The following is a 13,852-nucleotide window of genomic DNA, read 5'->3' on the forward strand; positions in this document are numbered from 1 at the left end:
AAGTACTAAAATAGTATGTGAATGCTTAACCATCTATTTGTAATACATTTGTCCTTAAAATTTTTTCTTTAAACTTACAATATCTCACATTGCTCACAACTATACCAAATTAGCCGGTCCACTGCACCTGAATTAGGGAGTCAAAGTTGGTCCTCTAGTCGGCTTGCTTATCAGTGTAACTATAGTTTCCAAGCCAGTCTCACTCCCTTCTCATGTCCTTGTTACAAACTTGAAGATTCAGTACAATTTTAATTTTTAAACATAAAAAACTACAAAGACTAAACTCCTTATCTTTTGATTTTATATCTTGTATATCTATTCTTCAGCTGCTACCAGGGCTTGGTGTGTGTGCAGCTCATGTTCAAGTTCCTTAATCTTAGCTCTGCATCCTCTATGGTCAAGCTTTTATCCTTTATCGGCACACCTTGCACTTAAAGCACAGATTTACTCACATTGCATCATTAATTTACTCTTTCAAAGAAACATTTCACCTTCTTCACATTGCCCAACTTCATATCAAACCCACAAGAGGCTGTCTTTGTTACGGCTGCCCACAACACTGACAGATCTTTGTCCTGCCTTTCATCTTTTTTTTTAAAATTCATCACATCTATCTGTCCAAACTTTAATTTCTGCGCATTGCTTGCACTACCTTTCCTGATTTTTCTCAACACAATTATGTGTCAAATCTTTCACATTCATTTTCTTTTCTTTAATTCTCTTATCAACATACACTTGACAATCAACATATGGGTTCAGACTGTGTTAAATTTCTTTCAATATATCATCGATGCTCTTTGCACCATAATTTATTTTATTTTTTTACTCAGTAAAGTTATAATAACAGATTTGTTACATTCCTTTTATAAAAGCAAAAAAAAAAAAAAAATACAAATGTTAGTTTCAAATTTACTTTAACAATAGCAGAATTTAACCATTAAAATAAAATAAAATAAAATAATGATATATATGTCCGTGTCCTTGTAGGAAATGCTTTATCATTAGCAAGGATTGTTCTAATCATAATATAATAATAAAATCAATCCGATAATGATTAGAAAGAAAAACAAAATAATGGTAAAGCCCTTAGTCACCAAATCTCCCATTCAAAAATTACATTTCCTCAGTTCCTCTCAAAAATCAGTAAATTGTTGATTAAAACTATTTATTTTTATTTATTTTTTTAAATTTATTATATTTATTTTATTCGATTCTGTACAACTCTGACACTTAATTCTTTGCTGCTAGTGTCTACCTGTTTTGCAGCCACACTATCTGCTTCAAAACCAGTGCAAGAATCTGTTTAAGTCAGGACTCCCTTCATGTAGTGAACTAAGCACATTATTTATCTGTTTAAAATCTTGCTTTGTTAGAGTTATCTCATAATTGTGTAATACAACATCCTTGTTTTGACAGAAATTACAGTTGTGAATTATAGATCGGCAATCCCACATCCTAACACTCCACCATTCCATCAGGTTTATAAGTAATTCACGTCAGTCATTACTGACCTGAGGTGGAGGGTTTTATTGCGACTGTTAAACATTTTTGTTTTTATTGCAACTCTGGCCCTAAAAGTAAATAGCTTGTGTGTGTGTGTGTGTGTGGGGGGGGGCTTGGCTTGGCCCGGCCTGGCCCGGCCTGGCATGTGTAGTGTAAGTGTGTGGTCTATGTATTCCTTGTTGTGTTTTGTTAAACTCTTTATTTTGGCCGTCATGCCCTGTTTGTTTGTTCCTGTTTAATTGCTGTACCCATTTTGAGGATTAATAAAAGTGCACTACAGTGCTTAAACTGTATATTTCTTGTCAGTGAGTCTTTCTTCCTGCTGGTAACAGCTTGGGTCGTAATGCTACCCTGTCACAGTAACCATTTCAAATCTTTAAGTTACATAGTCATTTATGTACTTTTTAAAATTGTTGGATAAAAGTAGTGAGGTTTCCTAATGTCCTAATTTTTCTCTATCTGACTTGTATACCAAAACAAACTGAAATATTGAAAACAATGAATTAGTGAAGGGCCCTTATACAGTGAAGTACAACTGTGAATTAACTGCAATTGTGAATTATTTTCCACATCAGCTATTCCCTATGTAATTTGGTAGAAAGTGTCTTAGGTGAACTGAAATATGAAGCAATTCATAAGACACTCCCATGTGGATTTACTACAGGTTTACGTACCAGGATTCCATGGCAATGCTGCAATGGGAGTGGATATACTGCCTTTTTAAAGGTGGGTTCTGGTGAAGGAGACTAGAATTTGTGAATCTCAGAAGGAACTTCAAGACCTGTGTACACCAGGTAAGACATTTTATAATATCACAGAGGAGGTCATATTTCTGTGTATTGAGGCAGTGATGACTAAGCTTGTAAACATATTCTTACCTATGATTGGCTTAACAACCTTCTCTCAATGTTTTGATGTTGACATTGTGTTTTCCAAACTTTATTTACACTTTATTTACAGATTAAAGCATGTTTATCCTGCCATAATGCTGAATATTAGGTGTCATGATTTTCTCTCCCCATTCATTTACTGTGTTATAGGAACAAGGTCTCTACCTGACCCCTTTTCTATAAGCAGCATAGAACACGGGTTTAATGCTTAGATAGAATCTAATTATTTGTAATGCAGAAAGTTAACATAGCATGGTGGTAGGAGAAATGACTTCAGAGTCAAACTTATAAAAAGCCTGGGAAATAGAAAAATCAATATTATCTATTTTAATATATATTAATACAAAATACTACTACTACGACTACTAATTATTATTATTATTATTATTATTATTATTATTATTATTATTATTATTATTATTGTACTACTACGACTACTACTACTACTACTAATAATAATAATAATAATAAAGGAGACACAAGGAAACACTGAGGCGTAGTAGAATAGGTTTATGTTACGTTACTGCCTTGGCATGGCATATCTGGTTTCAAGGGGATGCTGCATGCTTACTATTCATTTTGTAGTTAAATCTCTGAGTGTGTACATTTATGCCAAGGTAAAGGGTAATACAGAGTAATAAAGTGTTAAGAAATGATGGGCCATATATTCAAAGAGTTTACTCTAGTTTTTAATGAACTTCTATTGTTTTATAGAAAACAATCCATGTATTGATTTAAAACTGAGAAGCAAACAGCTTTAATGTGTGTGAAGGGTCACCAAGAGAAGTACTTCAGTTGTTTGGTTTTAGTTTGATAAAATCAGCAAAATGAACAAGTTGTATTTTTCAAAGTGCTGTCTGCAAGATATTTACAACAAACAGCAGTAATTGTAAAGAATGGAAGGTAGGCTTTAGTACTTTTTTGTTTAGAATTGAAGGCTCTGAAGCAGACCAATAAGGAAATTCAAAACAATGAATAAAATATACTGTATGTGTGTTATAATCATGTAACGAAAGTAACACATACATAGAATATTCTTTTGACAGTTTATCAATGGGTCACAATCTCTTATACTAAATTCATTTTTCAAGACACAGCATGATAACATTGATTGCATAGTCTTATGTAATAATAAAGCATTACTTGCCAGTAAAAGACAAATGAGTTAATGCACTTACAGGCAGTGCAGTGTTGGCTTTAGCATACTTACTTCAACCAACCGAATTACAGTAACACAGATGAATAAAAACAGGATTAAGCAAGTGACCACTGCTCTATAAGGTAAAAACTCCAATAACATTTTCCCTTTCTTTATCCAGACTACAAATAGCTCTTCTGGACAAGATGAACACCACCATCGATGACTCTTCCATGTTAAGTTTAGAGGGCTTCATTGTGTCTCCTGAAGCTGCTCACCCTCTTTTTCTGTTAACATTGGCAGTATATCTGGTTATTTTTATTGGAAATGTTACAGTATTTTCTGTTATTGTTTTTCAAAAGAATCTACACAAGCCAATGTATCTCATGATATGTAATATGTCTGTTTGTGATTTGATTGGAAGCACAGCACTAATGCCTAGATTAATGGCAGACTTCCTCACACAGGTTAGATATATCTCATATGCAGCTTGTGTCGTTCAGGCTTTCTGTGTTCATTTCTACAGTTCAGCAGCTCAACTGATATTGACTGTAATGGCTTATGACAGATACATTGCAATTTGTGACCCATTAAGATACAACAGCATAATGACAAATAGTACTTTGGTGAAGCTCTGCTCCCTTGCCTGGGCAGGGGCATTCGTTTTAATAATAATCCTCTTTGCTCTTACTCTTAGACTTCAGAGATGCAGATCACGGATAGTGGAGGCTAGTTGTAGCAATGCAGGTTTATTTCTTTTATCCTGTGCTGACACGACTGTAAATAACATGTATGGTATATTTATTACAGTTTTTCTAAGCGGTTTGTCTTTTTTGGTTATTGTCTGGACGTATAGTAGAATACTAATTACATGTTTATATAAAAGGCAAAGCAGTAGTAAAAGCAAAGCCATTCATACATGTGCTACTCACTTAACTATCTATATTATTTTTGAATTCACTCTTTTATTCACAGTGATTATGCAGCGATTTCAAAATCTCATCCCAAATGCACGGAAAATGGTTGGGTTGTTAATTATGACCTTTCCACCGTGTGTTAATCCTATCATTTATGGAATTTATACAAAGGAAATTCGGAATAATGTTTTAAAATGTTTTAAAAATACAATACTACCAAATCAATGATGATGGTGGTGCATTATGCAACATTCAGTTTTTAAACTCTATTTTAAATTTACATGAGTACATCAGTTTAATGAATAATAAATATATACGAACGGTTCATTAATATTTCTTAAAATCAATATAATAAAGCAAACAGGGAAGAAACACTGTGATATACAATATTAACTATCAGATGCTGTATCAATAGATCTTTTTATTATATTATTTTCCTAATATTGTTGTACATTCATGATGAGACAATAAAAAATGTGGCAATCCAAATGAAGTGAGTTGTGTTTGTGTAAACCCAAACCGTCATTCTTCCACAACATTGATGTGATGATTTATCTTGTTTATCTTCAATTCAGTTTGTGTTTTACAGGCACAAAGGTTTGCAGTGCTAACACAGTTACCCCATGCCCATGTGCAACATGCTTCACAAATAGGTTACATTTTAACAAAATGGGGATCCCAGATAAAGAGTCGTGTAAAAAATATCTGAGCTTCAACCTGTCAGACACGTTACCATAAGACGAATTGTGTATTGATGAGGTGAAAAAAAAAAGTAATGAAACTGTAAAAATGCTCCAGATGACATCTGTTACACATAACGTAGTATAATGTATATCACAGCAAACCACTCTGGTTTCTGATTTCTTATCTTCCAAGCATAGATTCAGAGTGAATGGATCATGGAACCCCAGTGGAATATCATTAAACATGGACAACAAGCAATTACAGTGTAATGAATCCTAACAGCAACAGCCAGTGTTGTCATGTTCGTGGCTCCACAGTTGAACGAGACTTACTGGATTCATTAGGCCGCTGTTTCAGTTCGTTTGGTCTCGCTGGGTTTTCACAGTCTTTGTAGTTCCTGTTAGGAACATTGATAGGAACATTGAACATTGATAGGAACATTGCTCTGGGAATACATGACTCAGACAGGTTTAACTTTGAAACCATACTTCACATTTATTAACGAGTTATGTAATCCTCATTCAAATCTGAACATGCTCTTATCAACACCAGCCCCGTCCCGAGAGCACGTTGCGTCCTGCTTAGTGACACAGCTCAACATAATGCGTATTGCATTATGTGACAAATGTTACACCTGGAGATTCACTGATTAGCTACAATTAATTCTCTAAAGATGTCCAGAGTCTAACAGTGCCTCAGATGAATACGTAATTGCATCATTAAGTCAATATAACACTCAAGACACAGTTTCAAAACTACTAAACAATGAGTAGAAGACGTGAGCTCTGGAGAACAAAGACAAAGCCTGTTCATAAGGGAGTTGTGGGAAAACAGATACGACACTAGTGCTGTAAGCATGGTTTTTGTTTGGTTGATATTAAGTTTCAATACTGCTGTTGAAGGATGGAGAATGTACATGTTTGCTACAGAATATATATATATAGACTCTGCAGCAAACATTCCCACATATATATATGGCATCAAAAAATAAATCATAATATTTTGTAAGTAGTATCCAATCCACCTCACAGAAGCCCTCCAGCTGTTCCATCATTAGATTTCTTGTAGGGCAACACAACACTTTTGCTGTGACACAACACTACCTGTCATCATGTGTTGAGGCAGTACTGTTCTGAATTCTGAATGACATTTATATTCTGAATGACAGGGCAGCAGTGTGGAGTAGTGCTTAGGGCTCTGGACTCTTGACCGGAGTGTTCTGGGTTCAATCCCTGGTGGGGGCACTGTTGCTGTACCCTTGAGCAAGGTACTTCACCTAGATTGCTCCAGTAAAACCTCAACTGAATAAATGGGTAATTGTGTGTAAAATAATAATGTGATATCTGTATAATGTGAAATAATGTATAATGTGATATCTTGTAACAAATGTAAGTCGCCCTGGATAAGGGTGTCTGCTAAGAAATAAATAATAATAATAATAATTTCATCATACTGCATTTCACTCGATATCAGAAAACCACACACCCCAAGGATATCGTTCCTTGACAATGCACCAATGATGTTCTCCTTCATTGTTCTATAATTTCTCCTTGGATTTAAACACTGATTCAACAACAATCAAAATACAAAGAAGAAACTTGTAATTTAAATGGGTGATTTTAAATGAAATGATGGTCAAGGATTTACTATGAACACACTCACACACACTAGACATAAGGAATGTTTAACCAATAATAGTATCTTATTAAGTACACAAATATTAAACAAAAATCACAAGTGTCAGAAAGTCAATCTCTTAGTTTCCTAAGCATAAAACACAAGTCAAAGCTCTCACCTTGTGTTAAAGCAGCTAGCAGGCCAGTGAAATACGGCACTGCTTCTACTCACACACACACAGCAGCAGGCTGTGACGTAGCAAGTAGCTTGCTAATATACACACACACACACACACACACATGCAGCCTAAACTGAAATGGTGCAGACAATCTTAGAATAGATCACACAAAAATAAATTCTTCATACAACAATATGAGGTAGATTACTCATAGTTAACTTCACCAAGATTCACCAAAATATTATTTCACACACAAGGTGTGCAAACCAAACAATTAATAGTTCAATTCTATGTGAATGTATCACAATTAATTAATTTAGTTCCATGAGTGGAAAATGCAGCTAGAATTATACTCAACGGTTCCTTGAAGCGGTTCCCCTTTAGACTCTTGGTCGGCTGGTTTGGAACTCAATCTATTGAAGTCTCCACTAAAAAGGCTCTCCTCTCAGCAACTGTCTTCAACCCCCGATAGGATTAACAAACATCTGCAACAAAGTCTTCAATCCAAATAGGATCAACAACAGCGCCCGTCCGCTCTGTCCTCTGACTCTTTATGCAGGTAGCAGGGCACAGTCTCTTTGGATACTGTGGTTTAGGGCAGCAGACTCAGACTTGTTTGTCTGATAAAAGTCTTTGTAAGTTTTATGTCAGTCCTCCCGCCGGGCCTCAGTCTCTTTGCCCTTGGTCGTTTACTCGCATGCAGCTTGCCTCCTCTTTTTGGGCCCTCTTCTCAGTCAGAGTCCCGGAGTTGCAGCTTCTCTTAGCAGAGTGACAGCACCTTGTCTAGCAATCAATGTGGAATGCAAAATGTTTAGTTTTGCTTGAATATTTATTGTCTTTTCTCTCTGTTAAGTAGCTATTCACATGTGGTCATTTGTCTATCTTACCTCTTAAAACTCACAGTCCTTTGATTTTTAATTTCTTTTTCCGCTTGGGTCGTAGATGTTTTATGGTTTCCTTGTGTCAAACTGCTTGTAAACATCTATATATGTTTGATATTACACTTGTGTTATTATATTTCTGTGTTTTGGAAGATATGCACGATATCGATACACAATTTTCATATCATTGCCCACCCCTAATAAATAGTGTGTGTGGGAATGTAAGGTTGGCTGGGATGGGGTTAATTCTGTGCTTGCCAATAATCACAGGTGTGGCCATTCTCCAATTAGGTAATTGAGAGCTAATTGGAAAATGGCCACGTGTATAAAAAGGAAGCAAAACACTTTGTTTGTTGGAGGTTGTAAAACTTAATAGGTTTGTTTATTTCTCAGAAATAATAATTTCAGTCCTTTTCAGGCAGGCAGTGAGTTTGTGTTGTAATTTTGACAAACAGTGTAGTGAAGGCGAATGCCCATCCTACACGTGGTTATTCTTTTGTTTAAACCTTTTATTTTGGCCCTCGGGCCGCATTTTTTGTTTAATAACGTGTGCAACAGCACTTTAAAACTACAGCTTTCTGTCTGTGGGTCTAATTCCTGACGGTAACCAGCCTGGACCGTGATGCTACCCTGTCACAGCAAGAAAAGAAAAAACTGAATTATTTCTAAATTTGGTAATTCACAAAGGAGGTAAATAACAAGTGAACACTGTACTGAGGATCAATATCATCTGAGAATACAGTAAAAATGTGAACTATTTGATCCAGAAATGTGGTAAATAGCTCAACTCTAAGCTACCAAAAAGAAAATATCAAAGACTGGATAGAGATCAATACAATTCAGACTTTGCATTTGGCCTTGTTCCTAGCTTTACCACTAGGGGGAAAAAAATTTGATTCAAATAATAAATCACACACGAGAATCACTGTTAAGGATTTTCTGTAAGAAACACAAGAAGTGTGACATATAACCTTATGGATTAAAAGTCATCACCTCATTTCCTCAAAGTGCATAAGTTACATATTGCCAATTCATTTTAAAACAAATACACAGATACTTTAGGTTCGAGGCTGGTGATAAGCCATTTGTCTTTTCGCAGTAGTTCTTGCAGAGGAGAGTAATAGACAATTTGAGTATAAATGACTACCGGGATCTTCAGTCTGATGTAATGCTACATGTTCACCAAAATAACAAACCAGTCCGATATCACATAATCACCCCCCCCCCCCAAAAAACTTATTCTGAAATACAATAACTGTCTGGCACTGAATTCTTTGCTGCTGGTGTCTACCTGTTTTGCAGCCACACTATGTGAACCTATCGGCTTTAAAACCCGTGCAGGAATCTGTTTAAGTCAGGACTCCCTTCATGTAGTGAACTAAGTACATTATTTATCTGTTTAAAATCTTGTTTTTTGAGTGGTCTCTCATAACTGTATAACACAGCATCCTTACTTTGACAGAAATTACAGTTGTGGCAGATACATGCATTAGTGACTAGACTTTTGTACAGTAGTGGCCTTTACCAGCGAGTTATTACACTGGCAATCCTACATCCTAATTGGCTGAGCCTGTTTCCAACATTCCATCAGGTTTATAAGTAATTAATTTCAGTCATTACTGTCTGATACTACACAACTTTCTGAGGTGCAGGGTTTTATTGTGACTGGTAAACAGGTTTGGTATTATAACCATTTCAAATCTTTAATTTCCATATGTATTATATATATATATATATATATATATATATATATATATATATATATATATATATATATATATATATATATATATATATATATATATTAATTTATTATCTTTTTAAATTTCCATATTTTTCATTTCTGAACGCCCTGCAGTCATCTACAATATGGAGTTTCATAAATGTTGGATGAAGTAGTGAGGTTTCTAATGTCGTCATTTTTCTCTATCTGAGAAATTGAAAACAATGAATTAGTGAAGGGCCCTTATACAGTGAAGTACAACTGTGAATTAACTGCAATTGTGAATTATTTTCCACATCAGCTATTCCCTATGTAATTTGGTAGAAAGTGTCTTAGGTGAACTGAAATATGATGCAATTCATAAGACACTCCCATGTGGATTTACTACAGGTTTACGTACCAGGATTCCATGGCAATGCTGCAATGGGAGTGGATATACTGCCTTTTTAAAGGTGGGTTCTGGTGAAGGAGACTAGAATTTGTGAATCTCAGAAGGAACTTCAAGACCTGTGTACACCAGGTAAGACATTTTATAATATCACAGAGGAGGTCATATTTATGTGTATTGAGGCAGTGATGACTAAGCTTTAAAACATAATCTTACCTCTCATTATCTTAACAACTTTCTCTTAATGTTTTGATGTTGCCATCTGTGTTTTCCATACTTTATTTACACTATGATTGAGATTCAAGCCTGTTTATCTGCCATAATGCTGACTATTCAGTGTCATGATTTTCTCTCTCCATTCATTTACTGTGTTATAGGAACGAGGTCTCTACCTGACCCCTTTTCTATAAGCAGCATAGAACACAGGTTTAATGCTTAGATAGAATCGAATTATTTGTAATGCAGAAAGTTAACATAGCATGGTGGTAGGAGAAAATGACTAGAGTCAAACTTATAAAAATATTATTATTATTATTATTATTAGTATTATTATTATTATTAATAATAATAATAATAATAATAATAATAATAATAATAATAATAATAATAATAATAATAATTATAATAATAATAATAATAATAATAATAATAATGTTTAAAAAGAAGAAAAAAGGAAACACGAGCGTACAAGAATCGGTTTATGTTAAGTTACTGCCTCTAAAAAAACAATAGCATGGCATTGCATGGCATATCTGGTTTCAAGGATTTTGCATGCTTACTATTCAGTTAAATCTCTGTGTATGAAGGAAACTGAGTGTGTACATTCATGCTCAGGTAAAGTGTTGCTCTAGTTTTTAATAAACTCCTATGCTTTATGGAGAATATTCCATGTAAGTGATTTAAAGAGCTGTCTACAAGATATTTACAACAAACTGCAGTAATTGTAAAGAATGGAAGGCAGGCTTTAGTACTTTTTATTTGTGAAGGCTCTGAAGCAGACCAATAAGACAACACAAGACAATGAATAAAATCTATGTATGTTAGAATCATGTAACCAAAGTAACAAATACATATAATATCCCAATGACAATTTATAAATGGTTCACAATCTCATGTACTAAATTCATTTTTCAATACATCGTGATAACATGGATTGCATAGTTTTATGTAATATTAAAGCATTACTTGCCAGTAAAAGACAAATGAGTTAATGCACTTACAGGCAGCGCAGTGTTGGCTTTAGCATACTTACTTCAACCAACCAAAGTACAGTAACACAGATGAATAAAAACAGGATTAAGCAAGTGACCACTGCTCTATAAGGTAAAAACTCCAATAACATTTTCCCTTTCTTTATCCAGACTACAAATAGCTCTTCTGGACAAGATGAACACCACCATCGATGACTCTTCCATGTTAAGTTTAGGGGGCTTCATTGTGTCTCCTGAAGCTGCTCACCCTCTTTTTCTGTTAACATTGGCAGTATATCTGGTTATTTTTATTGGCAATGTTACAGTATTTTCTGTTATTGTTTTTCAAAAGAATCTACACGAGCCAATGTATCTCCTGCTATGTAATATGTCTGTTTGTGATTTGATTGGAAGCACAGCACTAATGCCTAGATTAATGGCAGACTTCCTCACAGAGGTTAGATATATCTCATATGCAGCTTGTGTCGTTCAGGCTTTCTGCATTCATTTCTACACTGCAGCAGCTCATCTGATATTGACTGTAATGGCTTATGACAGATACATTGCAATTTGTGACCCATTAAGATACAACAGCATAATGACAACTAGTACTTTGGTGAAGCTGTGCTCCCTTGCCTGGGGAGGGACACTCATTTTAATAATAATCCTCTTTGCTCTTACTCTTAGGCTTCCGAGATGCAGATCACGGATAACGGAAGCTAATTGTAGCAATGCAGCTTTATTTCTTTTATCTTGTGCCGACACGACTGTAAATAACATTTATGGCTTATTTATTACATTTTTTATAAGCGGTTTGTCTTTTTTGGTGATTGTCTGGACGTATATTAGAATACTAATTACATGTTTATATAAAAGGCAAAGCAGTAGTAAAAGCAAAGCCATTCATACATGTGCTACTCACTTAACTGTCTATATTATTTTTGAATTATGTAGTTTATTCACCATCATTATGCAGCGATTTCAAAATGTCAACCCAAATGCACGGAAAATCACCTGGGTGTTAATTGCGACCTTTCCACCGTGTGTTAATCCTATCATTTATGGAATTCATACAAAGGAAATTCGGAATAATGTTTTAAAATGTTTTCATAATACAATACTACCAAATCAATGATGCTGGTGGTGCATTATGCAACATTCAGTTTTTAAAGCCTATATTTAATTTACTTGAGTACATCAATTTAATGAATAATAAATATATACGAACGGTTCATTAATATTTCTTAAAATAGATATAATAAAGCAAACAGGGAAGAAACACTGGGATATACAATATTAGCTGTTGGATTCTGTATCAATAGATTTATGTATTATTATTATTTTCCTAATATTATTGTACATTTATGATGAGACAATAAAGAATGTGGCAATCCAAATGAAATGAGTTGTGTTTGTGTAAACCCAAACCGTTATTCTTCCACAACATTGATGTGATGATTTATCTTTTTATCTTCAATTCAGTTTGTGTTTTACAGGCACAAAGGTTTGCAGTGCTAACCTGGATTTGTGTTCTCCACAACACAGTTACCCCATGCCCATGTGCAACATGCCTCACAAATAGGGTACATTTGAACAAAATGGGGATCCCAGATAAAGAGTCGTGTAAAAAATAGCTGAGCTTCAACCTGTCAGACACGTTACCAAAATATGAATTGTGTATTCACAAGGTGAAAAAAAAGGTAATGAAACTGTAAAAAAAACACTCTTGTTTCTGATTTCATATCTTCCAAGCATAGATTCAGAGTGAATGGATCATGGAACCCCAATGGAATATCATTAAACATGGACAACAAGCAATTACAGTGTAATGAATCCTAACAACAACAGCCAATGTTGCACCTGGAGATTCACTGATTGGCTACAATTAATTCTCTAAAGATATCAAGAGTCTAACAGTGCCTCAGATAAATACGTAATTGCAGCAGTGTGGAGTAGTGGTTAGAACTCTGGACTCTGGAGGGTCGTGGGTTCAATACCATGTGAGGTACACTGCTGCTGTACCCTTGGGCAAGGTACTTTACCTAGATTGCTCCAGTAAAAACCCAACTGTATAAATTGTATATAAAAAAAATAATATGACATAGTTGTAACAATTGTAAGTCACCCTGGATAAGGGCGTCTGCTAAGAAATTAATAATAAAATAATAATATAACATTCAAGACACAGTTTCAAAACAACTAAACAATGAATTGTTGAAGGATGGAGAATGTACTTATTTGCTACAGAGTACATGGATATGGCATCAAAAGAGAAATCATAATACCCTGCAGCTGTTCCATCATTAGATTTCTTGTAGGGCAACACAACACTTTTGTTGCGACACAACACTACCAGTCATCATGTGTTGAGGCAGTACTGTTCCGAATTCTGAATGACATTTCATCATACTGCATTTCACTCGATATCAGAAAACCACACACCCCAAGGATATCCAGTTCCTTGACAATGCACTAATGATGTTCTCCTTCATTGTTGTATAATTTCTCCATGGATGTAAACACTAATTCAACAACAATCAAAATACAAAGAAGAAACTTGTAATTTAAATGGGTGATTTTAAATGAAATGATGGTCAAGGATTTACTACGAACACACACACACACACTAGACACAAGGAATGTTGAACCAATAATAGTATCTTATTAAGTACACAAATATTAACCAAAAATCACAAGTGTCAGAAAGTCAATCTCTTAGTTTCCTAAGCATAAAACACAAGTC

At 34.7% G+C, this 13,852-nt stretch overlaps 2 protein-coding genes across 2 annotated transcripts; both read left to right on the forward strand.

Moving 5' to 3' along the window:
• Positions 1-2,169: 2,169 nt before the first annotated feature.
• Positions 2,170-4,591, forward strand: LOC117406263 (putative olfactory receptor 13C6). Its single transcript, XM_059030577.1, has 3 exons — positions 2,170-2,297; positions 3,713-4,321; positions 4,507-4,591. The coding sequence occupies exons 2-3, from the start codon at positions 3,738-3,740 to the stop codon at positions 4,589-4,591; spliced, it is 669 nt and encodes a 222-aa protein (XP_058886560.1). The 5' UTR covers positions 2,170-2,297; positions 3,713-3,737.
• Positions 4,592-9,923: 5,332 nt separating this feature from the next.
• LOC117972744 (olfactory receptor 52E4-like) lies at positions 9,924-12,495 on the forward strand. The gene is made up of 2 exons (XM_059030430.1): positions 9,924-10,051; positions 11,281-12,495. Exon 2 carries the CDS (start codon positions 11,306-11,308, stop codon positions 12,242-12,244), a length of 939 nt encoding a protein of 312 aa, XP_058886413.1. The 5' UTR covers positions 9,924-10,051; positions 11,281-11,305; the 3' UTR covers positions 12,245-12,495.
• Positions 12,496-13,852: the final 1,357 nt, after the last annotated feature.

This window comes from Acipenser ruthenus, chromosome 9 (assembly GCF_902713425.1).
Source record: "Acipenser ruthenus chromosome 9, fAciRut3.2 maternal haplotype, whole genome shotgun sequence".
NCBI lineage: Eukaryota > Metazoa > Chordata > Actinopteri > Acipenseriformes > Acipenseridae > Acipenser > Acipenser ruthenus.